We start from the raw sequence: 19447 nt of genomic DNA on the forward strand, positions 1-19447 counted from the left end.
AGCTTCATTTAATAACTGTTGCTGGCTTGGCAACTGCAGCAATTCACTTGGGGGCTGGGGCAGGAAGGGTCATGGGATGGAGGCAAGACTCACTTAACTGTCTTGCTTGGCAGTAGAAATTTTGGGCTCAATCGTGGTCGTAAGTCAAGGATGGTCACTGGGGGATTTTAAGAAGAGACTGGACAGCCACTTAGAATAGAATAGAATAGAATTCCTTATTGGCCAAGTGTGATTGGACACACAAGGAATTTGTCTTTGGTGCATATGCTTTCAGTGTACATAAAAAGACAAGATACATTCATCAAGAATCATAAGGTACAACATTTAATGATAGTCATAGGGTACAAATAAGCAATCAGGAAACCACCAATATCAGTATAAATCGTAAGAATACAAGCAACAAAGTTACAATCCTGCAGTCATAAGTGGAATGAGATGAGTGATAGGAACGATGAGAAGACTAATAATAATAGTAATGCAGCCTTAGTGAATAGTTTAACAGTGGTGAGAGAATTATTTGTTTAGCAGAGTGATGGCGTTCGGGAAAAAACTGTTCTTGTGTCTAGTTGTCTTAGTGTACAGTACCCTATAGCATCGTTTTGAGGGTAGGAGTTGAAACAATTTATGTCCAGGATGCGAGGGGTCTGTAAATATTTTCACAGCCCTCTTTTTGACTTGTATAGTGTACAGGTTCCCAATGGAATGCAGGTTGATAGTAATTGTTTTTTCTGCAGTTCTGATTATCCTCTAAAGTCTCTGTCTGTCTTGTTGGGTTGCAGAACCAAATCAGACAGTTATAGAGGTGCAGATGATAATTCCTCTGTAAAAGTGTATCAGCAGCTCCTTGGGCAGTTTAAGCTCAAACCTGTCTGAAATGGCATAGTTTCTCCTGCTTGAGCAGGGGGCTAGACTAGAAGATCTCTAAGGTCCCTTCCAGCTCGGTTCTGATCCTGATCAGCTCTTCGAAGCGCTTTTTTCCTCTCAGGTGTTTGGGGGCGCTCTAGAAGCTGGCTCCCGGGACCGGGAGGTGACTCTATGATCCGCACCATATGCTCCGGAAGCATTTACCCGGCTCAGACCGGAAATGGAGTTGTAAGAGTAGTGCCCGGCGTGACTTCTAGAAGCAGGGGCAGCGGCGCTTTCACGATGTTGAGGTGTCGGCGACTCTTAGGTTTGGCGTTGCCTCGGCAACAGGTAGGAGTGGGGGGGGGTGTCAGTCAGAGCAGCCTGAGCAGCTGCAGGTTGAGTGGGAAAAAGTACCTACATTTGTGCACCTGGTTTGGCGGCGGTGGGGTGAGGGGGAGAATGTTTAAAAGGCTCCGCGGGGAAACTTGATTTGTCATTAAATGCAGAATCTCTTTGCTACGAGAAAGCTATTCCATAGATTAAAAACCCGGCAGCTGAATACTCAGTAATGCTCAGCCTGCTGTAGGCCTCTTAGAATCAGAATCAGAATCGACCTGGAAGGGACCTTGGAGGTCTTCTAGTCCAGCCCCCTGGTCAAGCAGGATAAACTAAACCACTTGAGATGGGTTATTGGAGCCAAAGTGAATCAGATTGGATTGATATTAAATCTTTTTCACCTGGGGGGAGGATTAAAATGTGTAACTGATCTGCTTTCAAAGCGTTATGGGAGTTGAGTTGAAAGATCTTAGCTTCTAACCTTAAAGAAGGCTAAGCTAATTTGTTTCTTTCTGAAAAGAGAGTTATAGATTCTGAATGGTAATGTGAATGTTATGTTTAATTTCAAATCCTAAAGTCCAGCCAACAGTGGTGCAAATTCAGAATGCTGAAAACTCATGATGAACTTTGGAAAGATAACTGAGCAAATTGTAGCTAAATTCTTATCATTTTAGGAATCTTCAAGAAAAAAAATATTATGAAGGTAAACAAATAGTAAGCACAAATATTCAGAAACATATTCTTGCATAGATTTTGTAACTCTTCTGGCATTTAATCTGGCATTTATTTGTGGCAAATGAAGTAAATAGCATGAGAATATTTATGAAGCATGCCATTAATTCCTACAAGACTAAATATACTACAGTACAGAAAATATAATTGATTGCTGAAGCCTAAAATTGCAGGTAATGTTGGTGATCATTTCTTACAGTTGTCATTCAAAATTATATATTTACTACATTTGATAAGTCATTCCAATCAAGGAGTCACAGCTGATAGAACAGTTAAAATACAATAAAATCCTGTTCCTACAAAAACAGATCATAGTATTAAAAGTCTTCCATCTCATCCCTAAATGCTTCTTGGAAGAGCCATGTTTTAACAGTTCTTTGAAAGCATAACTAAGGAAGAGGCAGTTTGAGTATCTGAAGGTAAGCTATTCCAGATATATTATTTAAAAGTATTCAAACATGTCAGGTACATTGTTATATAATAGATAATACATACTGCCTAATTGAGTGATTAAAACAAGAAAAAACAGGAATGGAACAATGTATAACTCTAGAAGGCCTAGCTACACAATATTAAAAGGTCATGGTTCCCCCAGTTCTGGAGCAAGAATTGTTCCAAACTAACCAATAAGTTTGCAACTTAGTTTGAATAAATACTTTTAACCATTTCCATTTTGCCTTCTAAAATTGATCTTATCTGAAGTCTTAAATTATGCTATTCACCTTTTTTCAATGGACTGTGCAACTTTGAACTTGCAACTTCAATTTTACTTTACAGTTATTTGCTAATCTTTGTTGGCTTTTGTTTATTGTTGCAACATACAGTTCTTGCCACACAGTGTTTGATTTGTAAGGAATGATTGTTACAGTATTGCCTGAAATGGTTGAAATGACACATTCAGATTTTTAAAATCAATTTAAGTTTCACATGTGCCTGAAAATACTTTTTGCTATCCAAAATTAACTTGGAAGCATATTCGTAATGAAGAGTTTTAAATTTTGAATTTCTCTTTTACCACTAGCAATGTTTCTTAACAAATGTTGCTCAGCAGGATTTTTTTTTTGTTCTATATGGTGGCTATTAATCTTTTTTTACCCAGTGTACATAATCCATTATTGGATGAATCTGATAAGTAGGCCACAATTCCATGAAAGCTTTCATTATGGCAAACCTTTTAATGTTATTTGTTTTCTAATCTTTTATTATTTGTTAAATATATATACAAATATGAATTCTTTATCTTCCCCCATTAAAAGCGAACTGAACGTACTTCAGTGCAGATGGGACTGGCATATTTTAACTCCTACATAAGAAAGCAGGAACATCTTCATTGCTTACTGCTTTTTTGCTGTTAACACAGATGATATTTTGCTATCATTCTCACACTTTTAATGTCTCCCTGTTTGGACAGCTGATGCAAGGTATAGCTTATGGAGAGGATTTGAGCTTTGTATTGTCAAAATCTAGGAAATTTTCTTCTCTTAAAAAAACCCCTTTTAAATCCATCTTGGATTTGAATAAGTATATATTTGCCTATTACATCTCCTTTTGATCAGAGGAAGGAGACTGTTTTCTTCCAATGATATTCCCTGCATAAAATTTGAAAGGAGGTTAGAAATGTTCCCTTCTTAGGCTTATGTTAACTATTATCCCAGTATACAGTATATTATCCAGTAAAGAATCAGGTTATATGCAATATCATGTAAGATTCTCTCTTCTTTTTATGGTACAGCTTTGAAGCAGGGCTCAGATAAAAAAGGTAGCAAGCTACTGTTGTTTAGTACAGCTTTTTAAATATTTAATTATAAAATGGATATGGCTGCATAGTTCCTAATGTTCCCTGTTTCCCTGAAAATAGGACCACCCCAGATAATAAGCCCAATTGGGCTTTTGAGCGCATGTGCTAAAATAAGCCCTCCCCTGAAAATAAGCCCTCCTTGAAAATATTGCAACAGAGCAGCAGCCATGAGGTGACCACGCTCGTAGCTTCCTGAACCTCAAAAATAATATCTCCCCAAAAATAAGACCAAACACTTATTTTTGGGGTCAAAAGAAAATAAGATCCTGTCTTATTTTCAGGGAAAGATGGTAATATCTGTAATAAGTCATGATTAATTTGCCCCATTGATTTCAGTGGGTCCAAGTTCTAATTCAGTATGTTAGTTGAATAAGCCTGTCAACTTGAGGTCAAATACTAGCAATCATTTTTTCATGATTCATTTTCAAGACCTTCAGGCCTTTCAGTGGTGTATCCATTGCTACTGTAGCTGAGACCAACCAGTAAATTACCAAATGCTTTTTAAAATAACTTTTACACTTAAGCTAAATTCTCAAGTTGTAGATTACAGGCCCTCCAGGATGTTGTGAACAAATTTGAAGGTAGTCATAAATCTTTTGGGACTTGGATGTGCAAAGCGGGGATCATTGCCAGAAATTATTCCTGCTTTGCTTGTGTTCAGATAGGACTCTTTTGTTACATGAATAATCTAATAGATTGTGTAGACAAAATTTAGTTGCTATCAAAACATGCTCCTTTTAGGCTGAACAAGCCAACAGGATTTTCCACAGTTGTCACTACAAAGAGCAAATATTGATCCAGAAGAGTTGTGGGGAAAATATGAGAGTAACAGCCTTCAAAAATATAAATTTTAGTAGTAACACAAAATTCAGCAATTTCATCCTTCCCACTAAAATGCAGATTAATTTATTTTCTTTTTCAGTGAAAAAATCTTATAAAATGTTTATGAAATTTATAAAATTTACTTGATGATTACCGGTATAAGTATTAAAGTATTAATAAGTATTAATAAGTATTAAAAATAAATCCTGGCTGTATTGCTAACAGGCCAAGTATCTTGCTCCTATGTATGTTTAATCTGGATGTTTTTAGCATTTTAAAATATTTTTAGTATTTTTAATTATAATGAATTTTTTGAATTGTAAGCCATTCAGAGTCATTGACTATAATGGACAGCTATAGAAATTGATTGAATGAATGAATGAATGAATGAATGAATGAATGAAAGTATATTAATTTCTTGCCCAACCCTAACTCCAATTAAACTATTAGTTTTATTCATTGTAACAGTGGGAGCTGTCATACCAGAACCACTGAATAGGTTATTACATTAAACATGTATGTGAATCCTATTTTGCATTTAATATATATTACATTATTGCTCAAGCTCATGCTTTTTCCCCAGCTCATGCTATACAGCTGCAGATGGTGTTCTTCAGGAATTTTTCCCAATGAAAGAATTCGGAACATAGGCATTTCTGCGCATATTGATTCGGGAAAGACTACGTTAACGGAACGTATTCTATTTTACACAGGAAAGATAGCAGAAATGCATGAGGTATTTATGAATACATTGGTACCAATGGGGAGGATTGGCATTCTTTAATTTCATTTTTTCTGTTTTATTGTCAACTTCCAGGAACACTGTGTAAAATGTAAGATGACATGCATGCAGGGGGCATGAAACAAACAGAACATATAGGTGGCAATAGTTGATCCTATATTGTTAAAAATATAACAAAGGTGGATAATAAATAATATCTGAAACTCTAGGACTCTATTAATCGAGTCAGGGCTATAGACTTAAATGGAGAAGATTATGAATCTTTCCAAGCATGGTTGCCTATCGGAATCATTATAGGGATATCATATGAGGCTATCCAAGAAGTCAGAACCCCACAGCAATATCCACGGGTCTCTGTCCCCTTGGCTATAACCAGTATTTATGGCTCCATCTTCTGAAATTCCTGGGTGAAAATAACACCTATGTGTGAAAATCATTGTTTATGAAGTTTGATGCTTATTATGTGGATCTCTAGAGTGCTGGAGAAAATTTTCTTTGTACAAATGAATCAGAAGTAGAATTTGAGAGAAGAGAAGCTGCATGGGATATTTTTAAATCTGGTAGAAACCAAACATTGCATTCATGATCTCTTTCAAGTGTCAAATATGAAGACAGAGTTAATATGATATTGGGCTGCTTTGCTGCTTCAGTGGGTAACTATCAGCCCATTTGGGTACCAGTTAAAACTGAAGTGTAGATGATAACATTTATAGGAAAATGGATGAAAAAAGTACAAATTCTATTTTGTTTTTCAAAAGGCCCAGATCATAATTGCATAGATGTGTAGCAGCACTTCAACACATTTTGTATTTTATGTTAGAAAATTTTCAGTTGCTATTGATTTGAAGCAGTGCAACATGGGGAACATACAATATTGGGATAGGCTGCTCACTGAATGTAGAGGGTGATTTGCAGATTACATTTTGAAGGCTGCTTATGAAATAAATGAAACAGGCATCAAATTTTGATCCTGTTATTCACATAGATTCATTCCATATGTCTGTGGAACCCACATAAAGCTTTGAATTCAGTGACAGGCAAAAATTCTAAAAATCCAAAGAGTTTTACACTATAATAGAAAATTGTTACTATCTGAAAATACGAGAATGGGGTGCATTTAATTGTCTCTGGGTATTCTTTTTTCATTTAAATTGAAGTTTATACCCAACTTCAAGAATGAGCTGAAAAGATTGGCTTTGCAGGAAAAAAAATGTTTTGAGGGCATCTGAACTTCAGGCAAGACTATCCAGGCTGTCTAGAAATAGTAACACTAATGACCTGTTTACTTGCAAGACCAATTCAATCTATGTGGCTTGAATTATGCATTATCCATTTCCTATTAATAATCTGGCCATTATGAATAAATGTATGAAAGTTTCAAGCTTAATTGGCTTAGTCCCCATTTAGACATATAGGTATTTTGGGGATGTATATCAAAGCTGATGTAATCATTGTACCACAGTTTTTTGTTAGCTTAAAATCAGACGTGAACTCTTCATTAATTTGTGTCATTTTAAATAATCATTTAAAAACAATTCTCTTTTATTATTTTTTAAAAAACCTCCCTCTCTCCCTTTCTCTTGTGTTTAGTATTAGATTTTGATCTGAAAAATCAAAGTAGGGCTAAAGTAAGTGACTTTCAACAGCTTTATTCTAAATAAAAGGATAGCTGTGCATATGCAGATATATTGATTTGCTTTCTTTCCTATTAGGTAAGGGGGAAAGATGGGATCGGTGCGGTGATGGATTCCATGGAATTGGAACGACAGAGAGGGATCACTATTCAGTCTGCTGCTACATACACCATGTGGAAAGACACAAATATTAACATAATTGATACCCCAGGTAACGTGGTCATTTCATACCATATTTACCCACGTTTCATTTCTATTTGCTGTAAAAAAAAACCTATTTGATAACTTGCAAATCTAGTTTGTGATTTTATTTTACAACTGATTAGCAAATAGGATTGGCAGTATGAAACTTCACACTATACTTGCTTTTTAAGCAGAATACTTCTAAATATATAAAGTGGAAATTGGATTAGCCATGTTCATATTCATTTCAGTTTTGTATTGCCTGGCTCATCAGTCACAGAAAGCCTGATTGTGATAGACTTGCATGGCCATCAAGTCATTCAGCAACCTCTCCCACTCTGATGGTCCTCTAAATTGCCGGCTGAGAATGTAAGAGTTGTGGTCTAGACCAGTGGTTTCCAACCTTGGAAGCTGGCTGAGGAACTCTGGGAGTTGAAGTCCACAGGTCTTAAAGTTGCCAAGGTTGGAAACCACTGGTCTAAACAATGTAATATAATGATTAAGGCATTGTTTAGGAGCAGACAGGGCCAGGTTCTAGTCCATTCTTAGACCCAGAGTTCACTAGGTGACTTAGGGCCAGTCCGACACTCTCGGTCCAACCACCCACAGAGTTATTGTGGGAACAAATAAGAGGAAAAAATACTATATATGTTTTCTTGGACTCTCAAACGCAAGGTGGAATAGAAGTCTAATAAATACATTCTTATGTTTAAAGCGCATCAGTTTGAAGTAATTATAGTGTAAGATAATTGTGAAAGAGATTTTGAACGTATTCTTCTTAACTTTAGTGAATATGAATGAGCACATGCTGGCATGCAACTATATGTTTAGATTTGGTTGTTCTCAGTTTTACTCAGCATATCTATGCTCCCCTTTCCCAGCAGCACTAAGGCAGTTACTACATTGAAAATTAGATATCAGAATTCATTGGTAGCACGCACACAATACTTCCTATAGAAATCTATTATTATGGTTGGTTGCATAGCCGTCCAGGTGTTCAGATTGGGTTTGGTATTTTTATATCCACCCATTAAAGTCCTGGGATAGGCAGATTTGATGGTGTTGAAGGTGAGGGGTACTTGGTGCTGTCTGAGCTTAGATACTAGGGCTGATGATGTTGCTTGTCTGGTAAAATGAAACATCTGCAAGAAAATAACCAAATTCAGAAAGCACCAAAGACCTCTCATTTCCATCCTGTGGTACAAATATACTCTTTCAGTGTTAAAGGTACAATTGCAGGATATAATCTATTCTAAGAAAAGCTGCCTTGGCATTTGATTGATGGTTTTGTCAATTTGCTGACGGTATTCAAGTCTCTCAGCCAGTTGAGAGATTAAAATCTGCTGTTAATAGAGTATGTAAGTTTTTGGGAGAGTCATTCAGTGACATGCTCAATGAAATGCTGGTTTAGCATGCATTTGTTGCTTACCATTTCTGAAAACCATTAAAAAAAAAACATGTGGCGTGAATTCAGTAACAGCAGTGAATCTTAAGGTGGTTTGAATTTTGTATATACAATTATTTCACTTATAGGGCATGTTGATTTCACAATTGAAGTGGAAAGATCACTCAGAGTTCTTGATGGGGCCATTCTCGTGCTGTGTGCTGTTGGAGGAGTTCAGTGCCAGACAATGACGGTCAACAAACAAATGAAGCGATACAATGTTCCGTTCTTGACCTTTATCAATAAATTGGATCGCATGGGCGCCAATCCAAACAGAGCCATACAACAATTAAGGTAGGGACTTCTCAATTTAAATGCATCCCACCTATCTGTCACCTAACTTGTGAGCTGCCTTCTCAAAATGTTAGTAGATAAAATAGAAATCCCTGCCAATTCGTATCAAGGCTATTGTAAGTTGATACAGAAATGATCTCCTCGTTATTGTATATAAATAATTTCACTATAAAATATGAAAAAGACCCTTAAAGCCAGCTGCTTAATTTCACTCTAAATCTTGTAATTATATAATCATTCTGAATTAATGATCACCAAATGCAGTCATTTGCTCCTTTTATGAAGTCAGCTGGACAAAATTGTGTCTCTGAGACTAGAACTTGCCTATGAATATAAATATATAGTTTCTCTAGTTCTGCCAAGACTGTGTGAAATAAGATTGCTGATGATCGCCTGATATAAATACCATAAAATCATAAGGAAAACATTCTAAATTTATCAGCCATGATTTGACCTGTGATGGTTGCATTGTTTGAAACTTGTTGAGAATTGGGCAGTGTACAAATTTAATAGTAATAGTAGTATTTGCTCATCTGACTCTTACAATTCCACTAACAGGCGATTATGTTTTTCTGAATAATATAGGGAAACATTTAGAATGTTTTATCTGTCAAGAATTTTGCAGATATTTACACTGAAGTATGTAAATTGAAGAATGTAAATATATGTTGTTTCAGTTTTAAAATAAAAGTCTTATCATTTGTGCATGTCTCTTCCTAGATTTGTGCATGTCTCTTCCTCAACACTGGAAGTCTTTAAGATGTTGGATAGCCATTTGTCTGAAACAGTATAGGGTTTCCTGCCTAGGCAGGGGGTTGGACTAGAAGACTTCCAATGTCCCTTCCAACTCTGCTATTACATTGTATTGTATATATCTCAGATTCTTAATTCATGTCAAATAAACAGAATTGCACCAAAGAGATTGCTCAGCTGCAGTCAAAACCTAGAGAACAAGTCATGATGGAGAGCTCAGATATTATCTCTAGTGCTTTCATTTTCAACTTTATTATTTTTACAGAAATCCACAATCATTCTTCCAGGCTAAATGGGCTCATAAGGGGAGAAATAGACTTTGTGACTATTTATCATTGTGGTCTGTATAGAAATTGTATATATTTTTAATTTTTACAGAACCAAGCTGAAGCAGAATGCTGCTTTTATTCAGATTCCCATGGGACTGGAAGGGCAACTCAGAGGAGTTATTGATTTAATTGAAGAAAAGGCCATATACTTTGATGGTGACTTTGGGTAAAGTGCTAAAATTTCCTAATATAAGGGACATGTTTCATGTCCTTCAGGTAGAGTTTTACTTCTAGAAGTAAACTTCAGTAATTAAAGATCTCAACAATGCAGTAAACCTTGTTTAGCAAAAACAAATAATTCCAGATTCTTCATTCTTAAAAGACGGATATGGACCTAGTCATGGCTCATTATATAGCTTGATGCCTTTTAATCTAAGCCTTAATCCATTTATCTTTGGAAAAGTGAGAAATTGGACGAGAAAGTAGATTATCCCATGTTCTAGATGTTTTAATAATAGATTGGTGCATTGCGTCCACATTGGCTTCACGGTCTGTGATGTCTTACTGATAAAATACTGGATTTGGGTACTCAATAATGATTTCTTTTTACTGGCTAACAAAAAAGCTGCAGGGAATCAGAAGAGCAGAGCAGCTGGAGCATGCAGAAATTAGTTTGTAGATCTAAAGCTTCCTATTCATTTCCTTTAGATAAAATCACCAAAGGTTGTATAGCTGTAGATTTGAATAGTTGGAAATTTATAAAATCATATTCATAGGGCTGGGGTTTCTTAAACTGGAAAAATTAAATGAAGGTGAAAATTAAAACTTATCAGTATGTGTGCTACTAGAGACTCAGGGACGTGCAATCGGGAGGCAGGGGAGGCAGAGCCTCACTACTGTCATCATGAAAAGAAAAGAAAATGTAAAAGGAAAAAGGCAAGAGCTGAGGTCAGGCTGAGCTAGTTGCTGCCAGAGTCACCGTGCATGACTCTGCTTAACTGTTTAAAAAACAACGGCCTCATCTAGTCTGACTTTAGGCATTTTATGATCACTCGAGCAGAGTTAAGCAAGAGTTAAAAGCCTAAAAATTCCTGACGTAGGTGAGAGATGTCGTTCTCCTGCCTTCTCTTGTAGAGGGCACTTTTTTAGAAGCTTTTTTAAACAGTTAAGCAGAGTCATCCATGGTGACTCTGGCAGCAACTAGCTCAGGCTGACCTCAGCTCTTGCCTTTTTCCTTTTACATTTTTTTTTCTTTTCATGATGACAGGCAAGAGCAGAGTTGAAATCCTCTCTGAAACAGCTAGAAAAGATACGTGTGGGTCGGAGGGAGGGGGAGGAATTCAAACTTCATCCTCAAGTGTAGATCCCTCCCCAAGTGTAGTTTGATTGCAGGCAGAGCCACGTTGCCTTTTCAAACACACACACACACACACACACACACACACATGGATAAAACTATATAAGCCCAGCTTCACTGATTACAAGTTTGAAAAGGCAATGTGGCTCCACCTGCAATCAAAGGCTCGGATCGGCTCCCCTCCGGCTTCTCTGCCTCTTCTCTCCCCCAGCCTGCAAGCAGGAGGTGAGTGGGTGGGTGGGCTTTATTACGTTTCAGGCATTTCCCACCCCGACAGCAGGCTGCATTTTCAATGGTGGAGGTGTTTGGGGAAGGCAGCAGGGGAATGGGGGTGGGGCGGTATGGCAGAGGAGCTGCTTTCAAGCCATTGGAAAATATATTGAAATCCAACTTCTGTGTTTGTTTGAGAGAGAGCGAGTGAGAGAGGGAAGGGGGTAGGAGAGATAGTCCAATCCAACTTCTCTGTGTGCATGTGTCTGAGAGAGGGGAGAGGGAGGGAGGAAGGAGGGGAAGGGAGAAGAAAAAGAATGAAGGAAACTTTTTCACAAAGAAGAAAAACATGCTGTCGCTTTAAATCGGAACTGAGCATGCCTGGCTGTGGAATTCTGGGAGTTGAAGTCCACAAGTCTAAAAAAATTTGAAACCCACCACTGTGTCAGTGCCTCACCAGCCATAAACCTCACCGCACATCACTATAAATCTTTTCAAGCCAGCTGTCCAAAATACCAGATTGTATAGTTGAAGCTGAATATTGATGACCTTTTTTATTTTTTCTGTTGCTGCAGCCAGATTGTTAAATACGATGATATCCCTCCTGAGTTCAGAGCAGAGTCCTCAGATCGCCGCCAGGAACTGATTGAATGTGTCGCAAACAGTGATGAAAAACTTGGAGAGCTTTTTCTTGAAGAGAAAATCCCAACAGTGTCTGATTTGAAAGTAAGAGAATTTAATCATTCTTTTCTTTTTCAAAAACTTAGTAAAGGCTTTTGGAGTAAGTATTTCTACTATTAGTGTAGAGCAGCCTTATGCATAGACAGAAGCAAAACAAAATAGATACTTTCATAGGAATCATCGAAGAAGGGTAAAAATTATTTCATACTCTACAATTTACTTAAATTTAATGCTTTCTAAAACACTGATAACATAGAGCGATTTGAGTATTTGTAGTATTTGTTATTTTCTTAGTCTCAATAATATTTGAATCAACACATAGGCACTCAAATAAAGTAGTGACATAAAGTTTTGGGGAAATGATAGATACTCTGACAGTGAACTTTTCTTGGGTCTCTGCTGCTGGATATTTCAGCCATTTAGAAAAAGGTTCCTTTTTTAAAACAAAGGTAAACAAAAAACTTAAACAGTGGCAGTTTTCTTAACCTTGAAACAGAAGACTAGAGATAGTAGTAATCCATATAACAATACCTAACCATTTACAAAATCATTGAGTTTCTAAGCACTCTTCACCAGGCAGAAGCAAATTGTTATGAAGCAAAATTGACAGGAGGAGGAGGAGGAGGAAGGAAAATGTGGGTATGTTTGAGTTATGTCTGGACTAAGTTATATTTTTACATAGAGTGGAGAGCCAGAATACTTACTATCTACAGGGACGGTGTTGAATTACACCTGGGACTTTGAAATTGGATGCATTCAGGGCCAGGCATAACATCCTTCAATTCCCTGCTATTATTTGGCAAGTATAACTCGGCACTCTTGCTCTTAGGATTACAGAGAGATCAATCAAAATTTAACATGTCCTCCTTTATTGTAACTTTGAGAATTATCTTCAAAGGACATCAAAATCTTTTATTAAGTGTATTGGAGAGAAAGGACTATTATACACCCATCTTTTACTGTCTGACTTAAACCACCTACACAATAACCAAAGCGGTTAAAATAAGGGAACAACTAATACTCAATATAGTGGGACAATCTTTCTTTGAATTGTTGGATTTTATTTGGTTTTGTGTATTGCTGATCTCTGATTGTAAATAAAGAATCAGATTGGATTGGATGGAGATCATGGATTACCTGCAGCCAGGCCCAGATTCAATCCAAGTATCTTCAAAATGTCAAGGCTGACAAGGACTTCAGCTTTGCTCCTCAGATTTCTTATGACAGTACTAGACCACCTAGAGCAAATGCATATTTTGAATAGAGAACTATAAGATTTGTATACCAATGCTCAGGCTTAGTCCTGGCGGGAAACTCCCACGCATGCGTAGTCCCATCAGTAGCTGAACTCCAGAACCTTCCTCCAGCAGAATGAGTAGCCCCTCCCAAATACCATGCCCTCCCTCCCCGTTTCATGGCAGCCGAAGCAACAGCAAAGCAGAGGCTGACAATAACAGAGTTGGAAGGGACCTTGGAGGTTTTCTAGTCCAATCCCCTGTTCAAGCAGGAAGCCCTGTACCTTTTCAGACAAATGGTTATCCAATCTCTTCTTAAAAACTTTCAATGTTGTAGCATTTGCAACTTCTGGAGGCAATTTTTTCCACTGATTGTTTTGACTTCAGAAAATTTCTTCTTAGTTCTAAGTTTCCATCCCTTGCTTCTTATCCTGCTCCCAGGTGCTTTGGAGAATAGCTTGACTCCCTCTTCTTTGTGGCAACCCCTGAGATATTGGAACACTGCTATCATGTCACCCCTAGTCCTTATTTTATTGTTAAACTAAACATACCCAGTTCCTACAACCGTTCTTCATATGTTTTAGCCCCCAGTCCCCTAATCCTCTGTGTTGCTCTTCTCTGCACTCTTTCTAGAGTCTCAACATCTTTTTTACATTGTAGTGACCAAAACTGGATGCAGTATTCCAAGAGTAGCTTTATCCAACCATTATAAAATGGTATTAACACTGCACAAGATACTGTAGGTAGGAGGTTGATGCAGCTAGCATTCATTTTTTACTACTTCGAATGTAGAAGTATTGTATTTTATTACTTTTAAGAGCTGAACTAAATTGCAACATTAGAAAGTATATGTGTCTGCAATATCTTTCTCATGACCCTTTCCTGCTATCCACGGAAGCATTAAGCTTTTGCAACCAGTCATTAATAGCTGCCAATGGCTGGAGGGTAAGGAAGCTGCCTAAAGGAAACCAGCTGTTTAGTGTGATAGACAAGGTTGTGACAGAACTTAGAGGTCATCATTTCCAGTCTTGCTTTCCTGTCTAATGAGTAGAGATGTGATATTGGGAGTTAACTATTGATAGTTGTTTCCCAGAAAATGCATACTGTTCTGCTGAAAGACTATTTTATTGCAGGTTTATCCTTGACAGTTTACTTTTAATTGCTTCCTCTAATGTATAAATTGAGTAGTGTAAATGGAAACTGTGTCACCACAGCTGAACTCACTTAGTTTAGCACTGATTTGGCTTGAAGACTTGATGAGCCTGGAAAATACAGGCTCTGGTATTTGGAAGTCATCGCCTGTTATCCTTCTTAGAATTTGATGACTTATAGTCTGGGAAACTGTTGCATGCTATTGGTTATTCAGTTTGCTGCTAGATCCTGTGTCTTATGTGACAATTAAAAGGTTAAGATCCATGTTAAGTGTTCTTACATAATCATTTGGTCCCAAGGTTGTATTATACTCCAGGATTTCGGTTGGAGAATTAATTTGGAATCTCCACCTCAGTTGAGATTTACTAAACTTTGAGTACTTCTATATTTGAATACTTTGAAAATCCAGCCGAAATATGAACAGGTTGTTCTTAAATATTTTATTGTTAAAGTAACTACCTAAATTCAGTAACATCTTCAATGGACTGAAGTCTTTCATCTTAATTTGGAAACTGTCCACATGTTCACCCCACTCACTAAATTACTTATGCCTTTTCATCTATGCAAAACTAAAACTAGGATGAATGATCTTTAGCCTATTTCAATTTTAAACATATTTTGGTTCTTCACATAATGCACAACTAGCTTATAGAATTTGTAATCACAAAGACAGAAATTGATGTTTTGCTTAGGTTACCTTAAAAAGAGTTTAAATGATTTTATGGAGGCTAGATGCCTGTGGATTTAGAAGGAAAATGGGTTCACTCAAATATCAGTTTTGCTACAAACTCAGGCCATTTTGTAAATTCACAGGATTATATAAATTTGTGAATTACATCATTTCCGTTGTAAGCATGGGATCAGTAAATGCCTGTCAACTTTCACATTGCAAAGAACATTGAACTGCCAGTTAAGAATGAAATAATTAAATAGGAAAACAACAAGGAGATGCAAGACTAGGAAAAAAATTGAAATTGTCTAGTATTGGTATAAAATAAGTGGTTCTACTATTCTTCAGCATGTAGGCATTTTTCAGAAGGAAAGTAAGTAAAAAGGATACCATTTTCTGCTTCCTACTTTCCAGCATTGCCATTGCAGATTTTGTGGTGGTAACCCTAAACTTGAAACTTGACATTATGTAATTAAAACTTCTTATCTAGTCTTATTTTCAGCTCTGACTAGTAATTGCTCTCCTTTATTTAAATGCAGCCTTTTCATCAGCTGATCCTTGCTACTTTTAGCACAGCTATGGCCTGAATAGTAGCATATGTCTCATCTTCCTTTCCAGATGAAACCTTTAGCAGGATTGTTCCTCTTGGCAGCTAGAGATAACAAACATTTTGCTATGGCTTCATGCTGTTTGTGTCTACTCGTGTTACCTGGGTGCTGTAATAAGACTTCCACATTCACACGTCTTACAATGCTTGCAATAAAATCAAAGCAAAATTGTTTGTGCTGTATTTATAAATAGCATCATAGAACTGTAGGATATAGGAAGGTAACTTAAGATTGTTGTTCAGAACAGGAGCATTTCTTATGCAGATATTTCTTTCAGGTCATTTTGTTAAAATAAAAGTGTACATTATTATAGCCTGAGTTTTGAAGTATTATAGTCATCTATGTTTTCCTGCTTAGTGGATGATAAATACTTGGGTCTTCCCCAACACAGCATATACCACATCTAGCTGATTTTACATTGTTTAATAGATTTGAGAAAGACCAAAGATTGGGCTTTTTTGAGCTAATTTGTTCACAGTGATTAATATTTACACTGTGGCAGCCAGCTAGGTGATCTAGATTATTTTTTGGGTGAAACTTGCTGGAAGTTTATTTTTAGCAAGCCCCACAGGAGGTGGCAGCACTAAAACAATTTTGGCTGATCTAAAAAAGCTGAGCAGGAATTTTCAGGGCTATAGACCAAATTTGGAAAATAAAAAAATATGAGATCATATGAAGAAGTAGTAGAAACAATTCTGCATTACTGCGTGGAAAGTAACATGGCCATTTAGTCATCAAGACTCAAGCTCTCCTTGTTTATTAAATGTCAAATGATTAAATTGCTGGCTTTGTGTTCATATTATATAATTTGTCCCTGTAATGAAAGTCTGGCTATTGTGCCACACCCTGAGAAGGAAGGTAACAAAAATAATTTGTCCAAGTATAAGGGCAAGGATGGGAAGTTGAAACTGATGGAACAGAAACAGATTTTTCTAGTTGAGAGAACTATTTCTGTCGTAGATATTCTACGCAAGGGGCAAAAAGAGGTTTGAAATTTAAGAATTTATCCTGGACAGTTAGGTCTCCTGGTAAGAGGAAAACAACTGATATCTGATATATCTGTTATCCGAACAAGAGACAAGTGAAAAATCAAGCCTCCTATTTGAAAGAGAGGCCTACAATGTTTATGCATCAGAGAGATGCAAGAATCTTAACATTGATTTCACCATAAATCGGTCTTAAATTTGATATACTGGAGTCGTTGGAAATTTTTTGTAGTAACTTCTTAGCCTTTCAACAAAATGAAATATCTATCAAAAACTCTTAATTTCTTGTGTTCCTGTTTAATTGGTTCCCACCAAGCTGTCAGGAGAAGCTTGACAAGGCTTTATATTTTGAGGCCTTTAAAATGCTCACTTTCAGAATCTTCCTTCTCCAACTCCAGATATGAATCATTGGCTCCCATGATTGATAAACAGTATCAAATCATAGGACTGAACAAGCCTAGATTCAGTGGGTAAGATTTTGAGTTTCTGATTTGACTCTTGCTTCATTTCAGCCTCCTTTATATCATAGGCCATTAAGAAAGGATATCTTGCTCTAAACCCCACATCCCCTCAGTTGATACGTTCATGGCTCCAGCAATGTTCTGAGCTGAAGCTGAGCTCATTCTTCAACTTTTATTATTCTCTCAGTCCTCTGTTCAACTTATTGAAGCTCAGAACTTCTTTTTGTTTACTATGTTTTTTTAATCCTTCACCCCATCTTTAATCAGATTTTCCTGTTACAGGTAGTCCTCGATTTATGACCGCAATTGAGCCCAAAATTTATGTTGTTAAGTGAACCATTTCTTAAAGGGAGTTTTGCCCCACATTTTATGACCTTTCTTGTCACAGTTGTTAAGCGAATCACCACAGCCGATAAGTTAATAAAACAGTTAAGTGAATCGGGCATCCCCATTGACTTTGCTTGTCAAAGTATTGCAAAAAGGGATCACGTGATCTTGGGACACAGCAACGGTCATAAGTATAAATCAAGTGCCAAACATTTAAATTTTGATCACAGGATCAGGGGGATGCTACAAAGGTCATAAGTGTGAAAAACGGTCAAAAGTCACTTTTTTCCAGTGCCGTTGTAACTTTGAATGGTCACTAAATGAACTGTTTTAAGTCGAGGACTACCTGTACTACCCAAAGGCAATTCCATCAAGAAGAAGAAAAGGATAGTAAGTATATTCTGAATAGACCAGTGGTGGGTTGCAGGCGGTACTCCCCGGTACGGGTGTACCGGAGCCAGCCCGGAGCACTGGGTACCATTCCAGTACGGTGCTCCGGAGGGCCCGCCCGCCTGCCCATGCTCCTTAACCGTGTTTAAAGGCTTTTGCGCTTCCGTGCAGACACATGGCCCGTACAGCACCTGCGCGACGCTCCATGGAGCAGCTGGAGAGTTGTGGAGCATTGCAGAGGTGCTAAGACACACGTGCGCGGTGCGTGCGTCCATGAGGACGCTGCCGGCCCTGTTCCAACCATACCAGTTGGAATGGGATTTGCAACCCACCACTGGAATAGATGTAGCTACATCTTGAGAAATGGGGGGTGGGGCGAGGGGAAACACCTCAGGAAAGTTTTTTTTAAAAATGAACATATGCCCAATTTAAAAGATAAATAACTTATTGCCAACCATAGCAACATCTGTGTTATATTTTTCATATGCCAAGATTCAGATTTTTGATTTGGTAGGACAAGTGGATGCAAACAATTGTTAATAACGAAGTATAAATGTTGTGATACTTCCTAGCTTGCAGTAAGAAGAGCAACACTCAGTAAGACCTTCACACCTGTGCTGCTTGGAAGTGCTCTGAAGAATAAAGGGGTACAACCACTATTGGATGCTGTTCTGGCCTATCTCCCAAATCCATCAGAAGTGCAGAATTATGCATTATTGAACCAGGAGTAAGTACTAAGAATGAATGGATATATATTACTTGATATGGTTCCCCTTCAGATGGGATTGCATGGTTGGGAATCTGGGAACTTGTAATTCTAGGTCATCTGGGAGAGCACCAGATTATGGAAAGCTTATCTAATTTTTAACAGACCTTTTCCTAAACAAACAAGCATCATCGGCAATGGCTATATACCACTGCACTTCGGAGATGATAGTTAGAAACTACATAACACAGTTTGCTTTCATCCAGGATTAGGGCTATTAATATTGCTTAAACTAAAATATATCACGCCAGTTATCATTAATATTCATACATATAAAACTATTTTCCTACTCAAATTTTGGGGAAAGCTGCACTAAATTTCAAGTCTGTATTACGACATTTGATGAATAAGGAAATTAACCATTTTCCTGATAATGAAGAAATGCACAGATGTTTGGATCTAGTAATGTTTTATAAAACACTGTCTATTTTCTGAGAAATCCATGGCATAGAATCGCTTATTGCAATTCTTTATTTCACAAAATCATTTTCCTTGACATAGAGACATGGTCATTTTTTTGATATAGAACATCATACCCTGAGAAATGCCTACAAATTGAAAGCAGGGCATGATCTTGACTCTACAAGCTACTCAAAGACTAAGAAAAAAGGTTAAGAGTCTGAAGTTCCACTCAGTACTGTAGTATCTATAGTTCTCTCTCTTTCTATTGAACATAAAACACAAGAGATATCCTTAGATCTGTAGTTTGCAAAATTTCTTGCCTATATATACAAGATATGACTTGGATTGT

The 19447-nt window shown here is 37.2% G+C and overlaps 1 protein-coding gene across 1 annotated transcript in view; it reads left to right on the forward strand.

Moving 5' to 3' along the window:
* Positions 1 to 1078: 1078 nt before the first annotated feature.
* The window catches only part of GFM1 (G elongation factor mitochondrial 1), a 43088-nt gene continuing 24719 nt past the window's right edge, over positions 1079 to 19447 (forward strand). The window contains exons 1-7 of the mRNA XM_032224884.1: positions 1079 to 1194; positions 5118 to 5270; positions 6989 to 7121; positions 8627 to 8831; positions 9963 to 10079; positions 11996 to 12146; positions 18503 to 18657. Coding sequence (XP_032080775.1) covers positions 1147 to 1194; positions 5118 to 5270; positions 6989 to 7121; positions 8627 to 8831; positions 9963 to 10079; positions 11996 to 12146; positions 18503 to 18657 — 962 coding nt within the window. The 5' untranslated portion in view covers positions 1079 to 1146. The remainder of the gene's footprint in view (positions 1195 to 5117; positions 5271 to 6988; positions 7122 to 8626; positions 8832 to 9962; positions 10080 to 11995; positions 12147 to 18502; positions 18658 to 19447) is intronic.

This window comes from Thamnophis elegans, chromosome 10 (genome assembly GCF_009769535.1).
Source record: "Thamnophis elegans isolate rThaEle1 chromosome 10, rThaEle1.pri, whole genome shotgun sequence".
Lineage (NCBI taxonomy): Eukaryota > Metazoa > Chordata > Lepidosauria > Squamata > Colubridae > Thamnophis > Thamnophis elegans.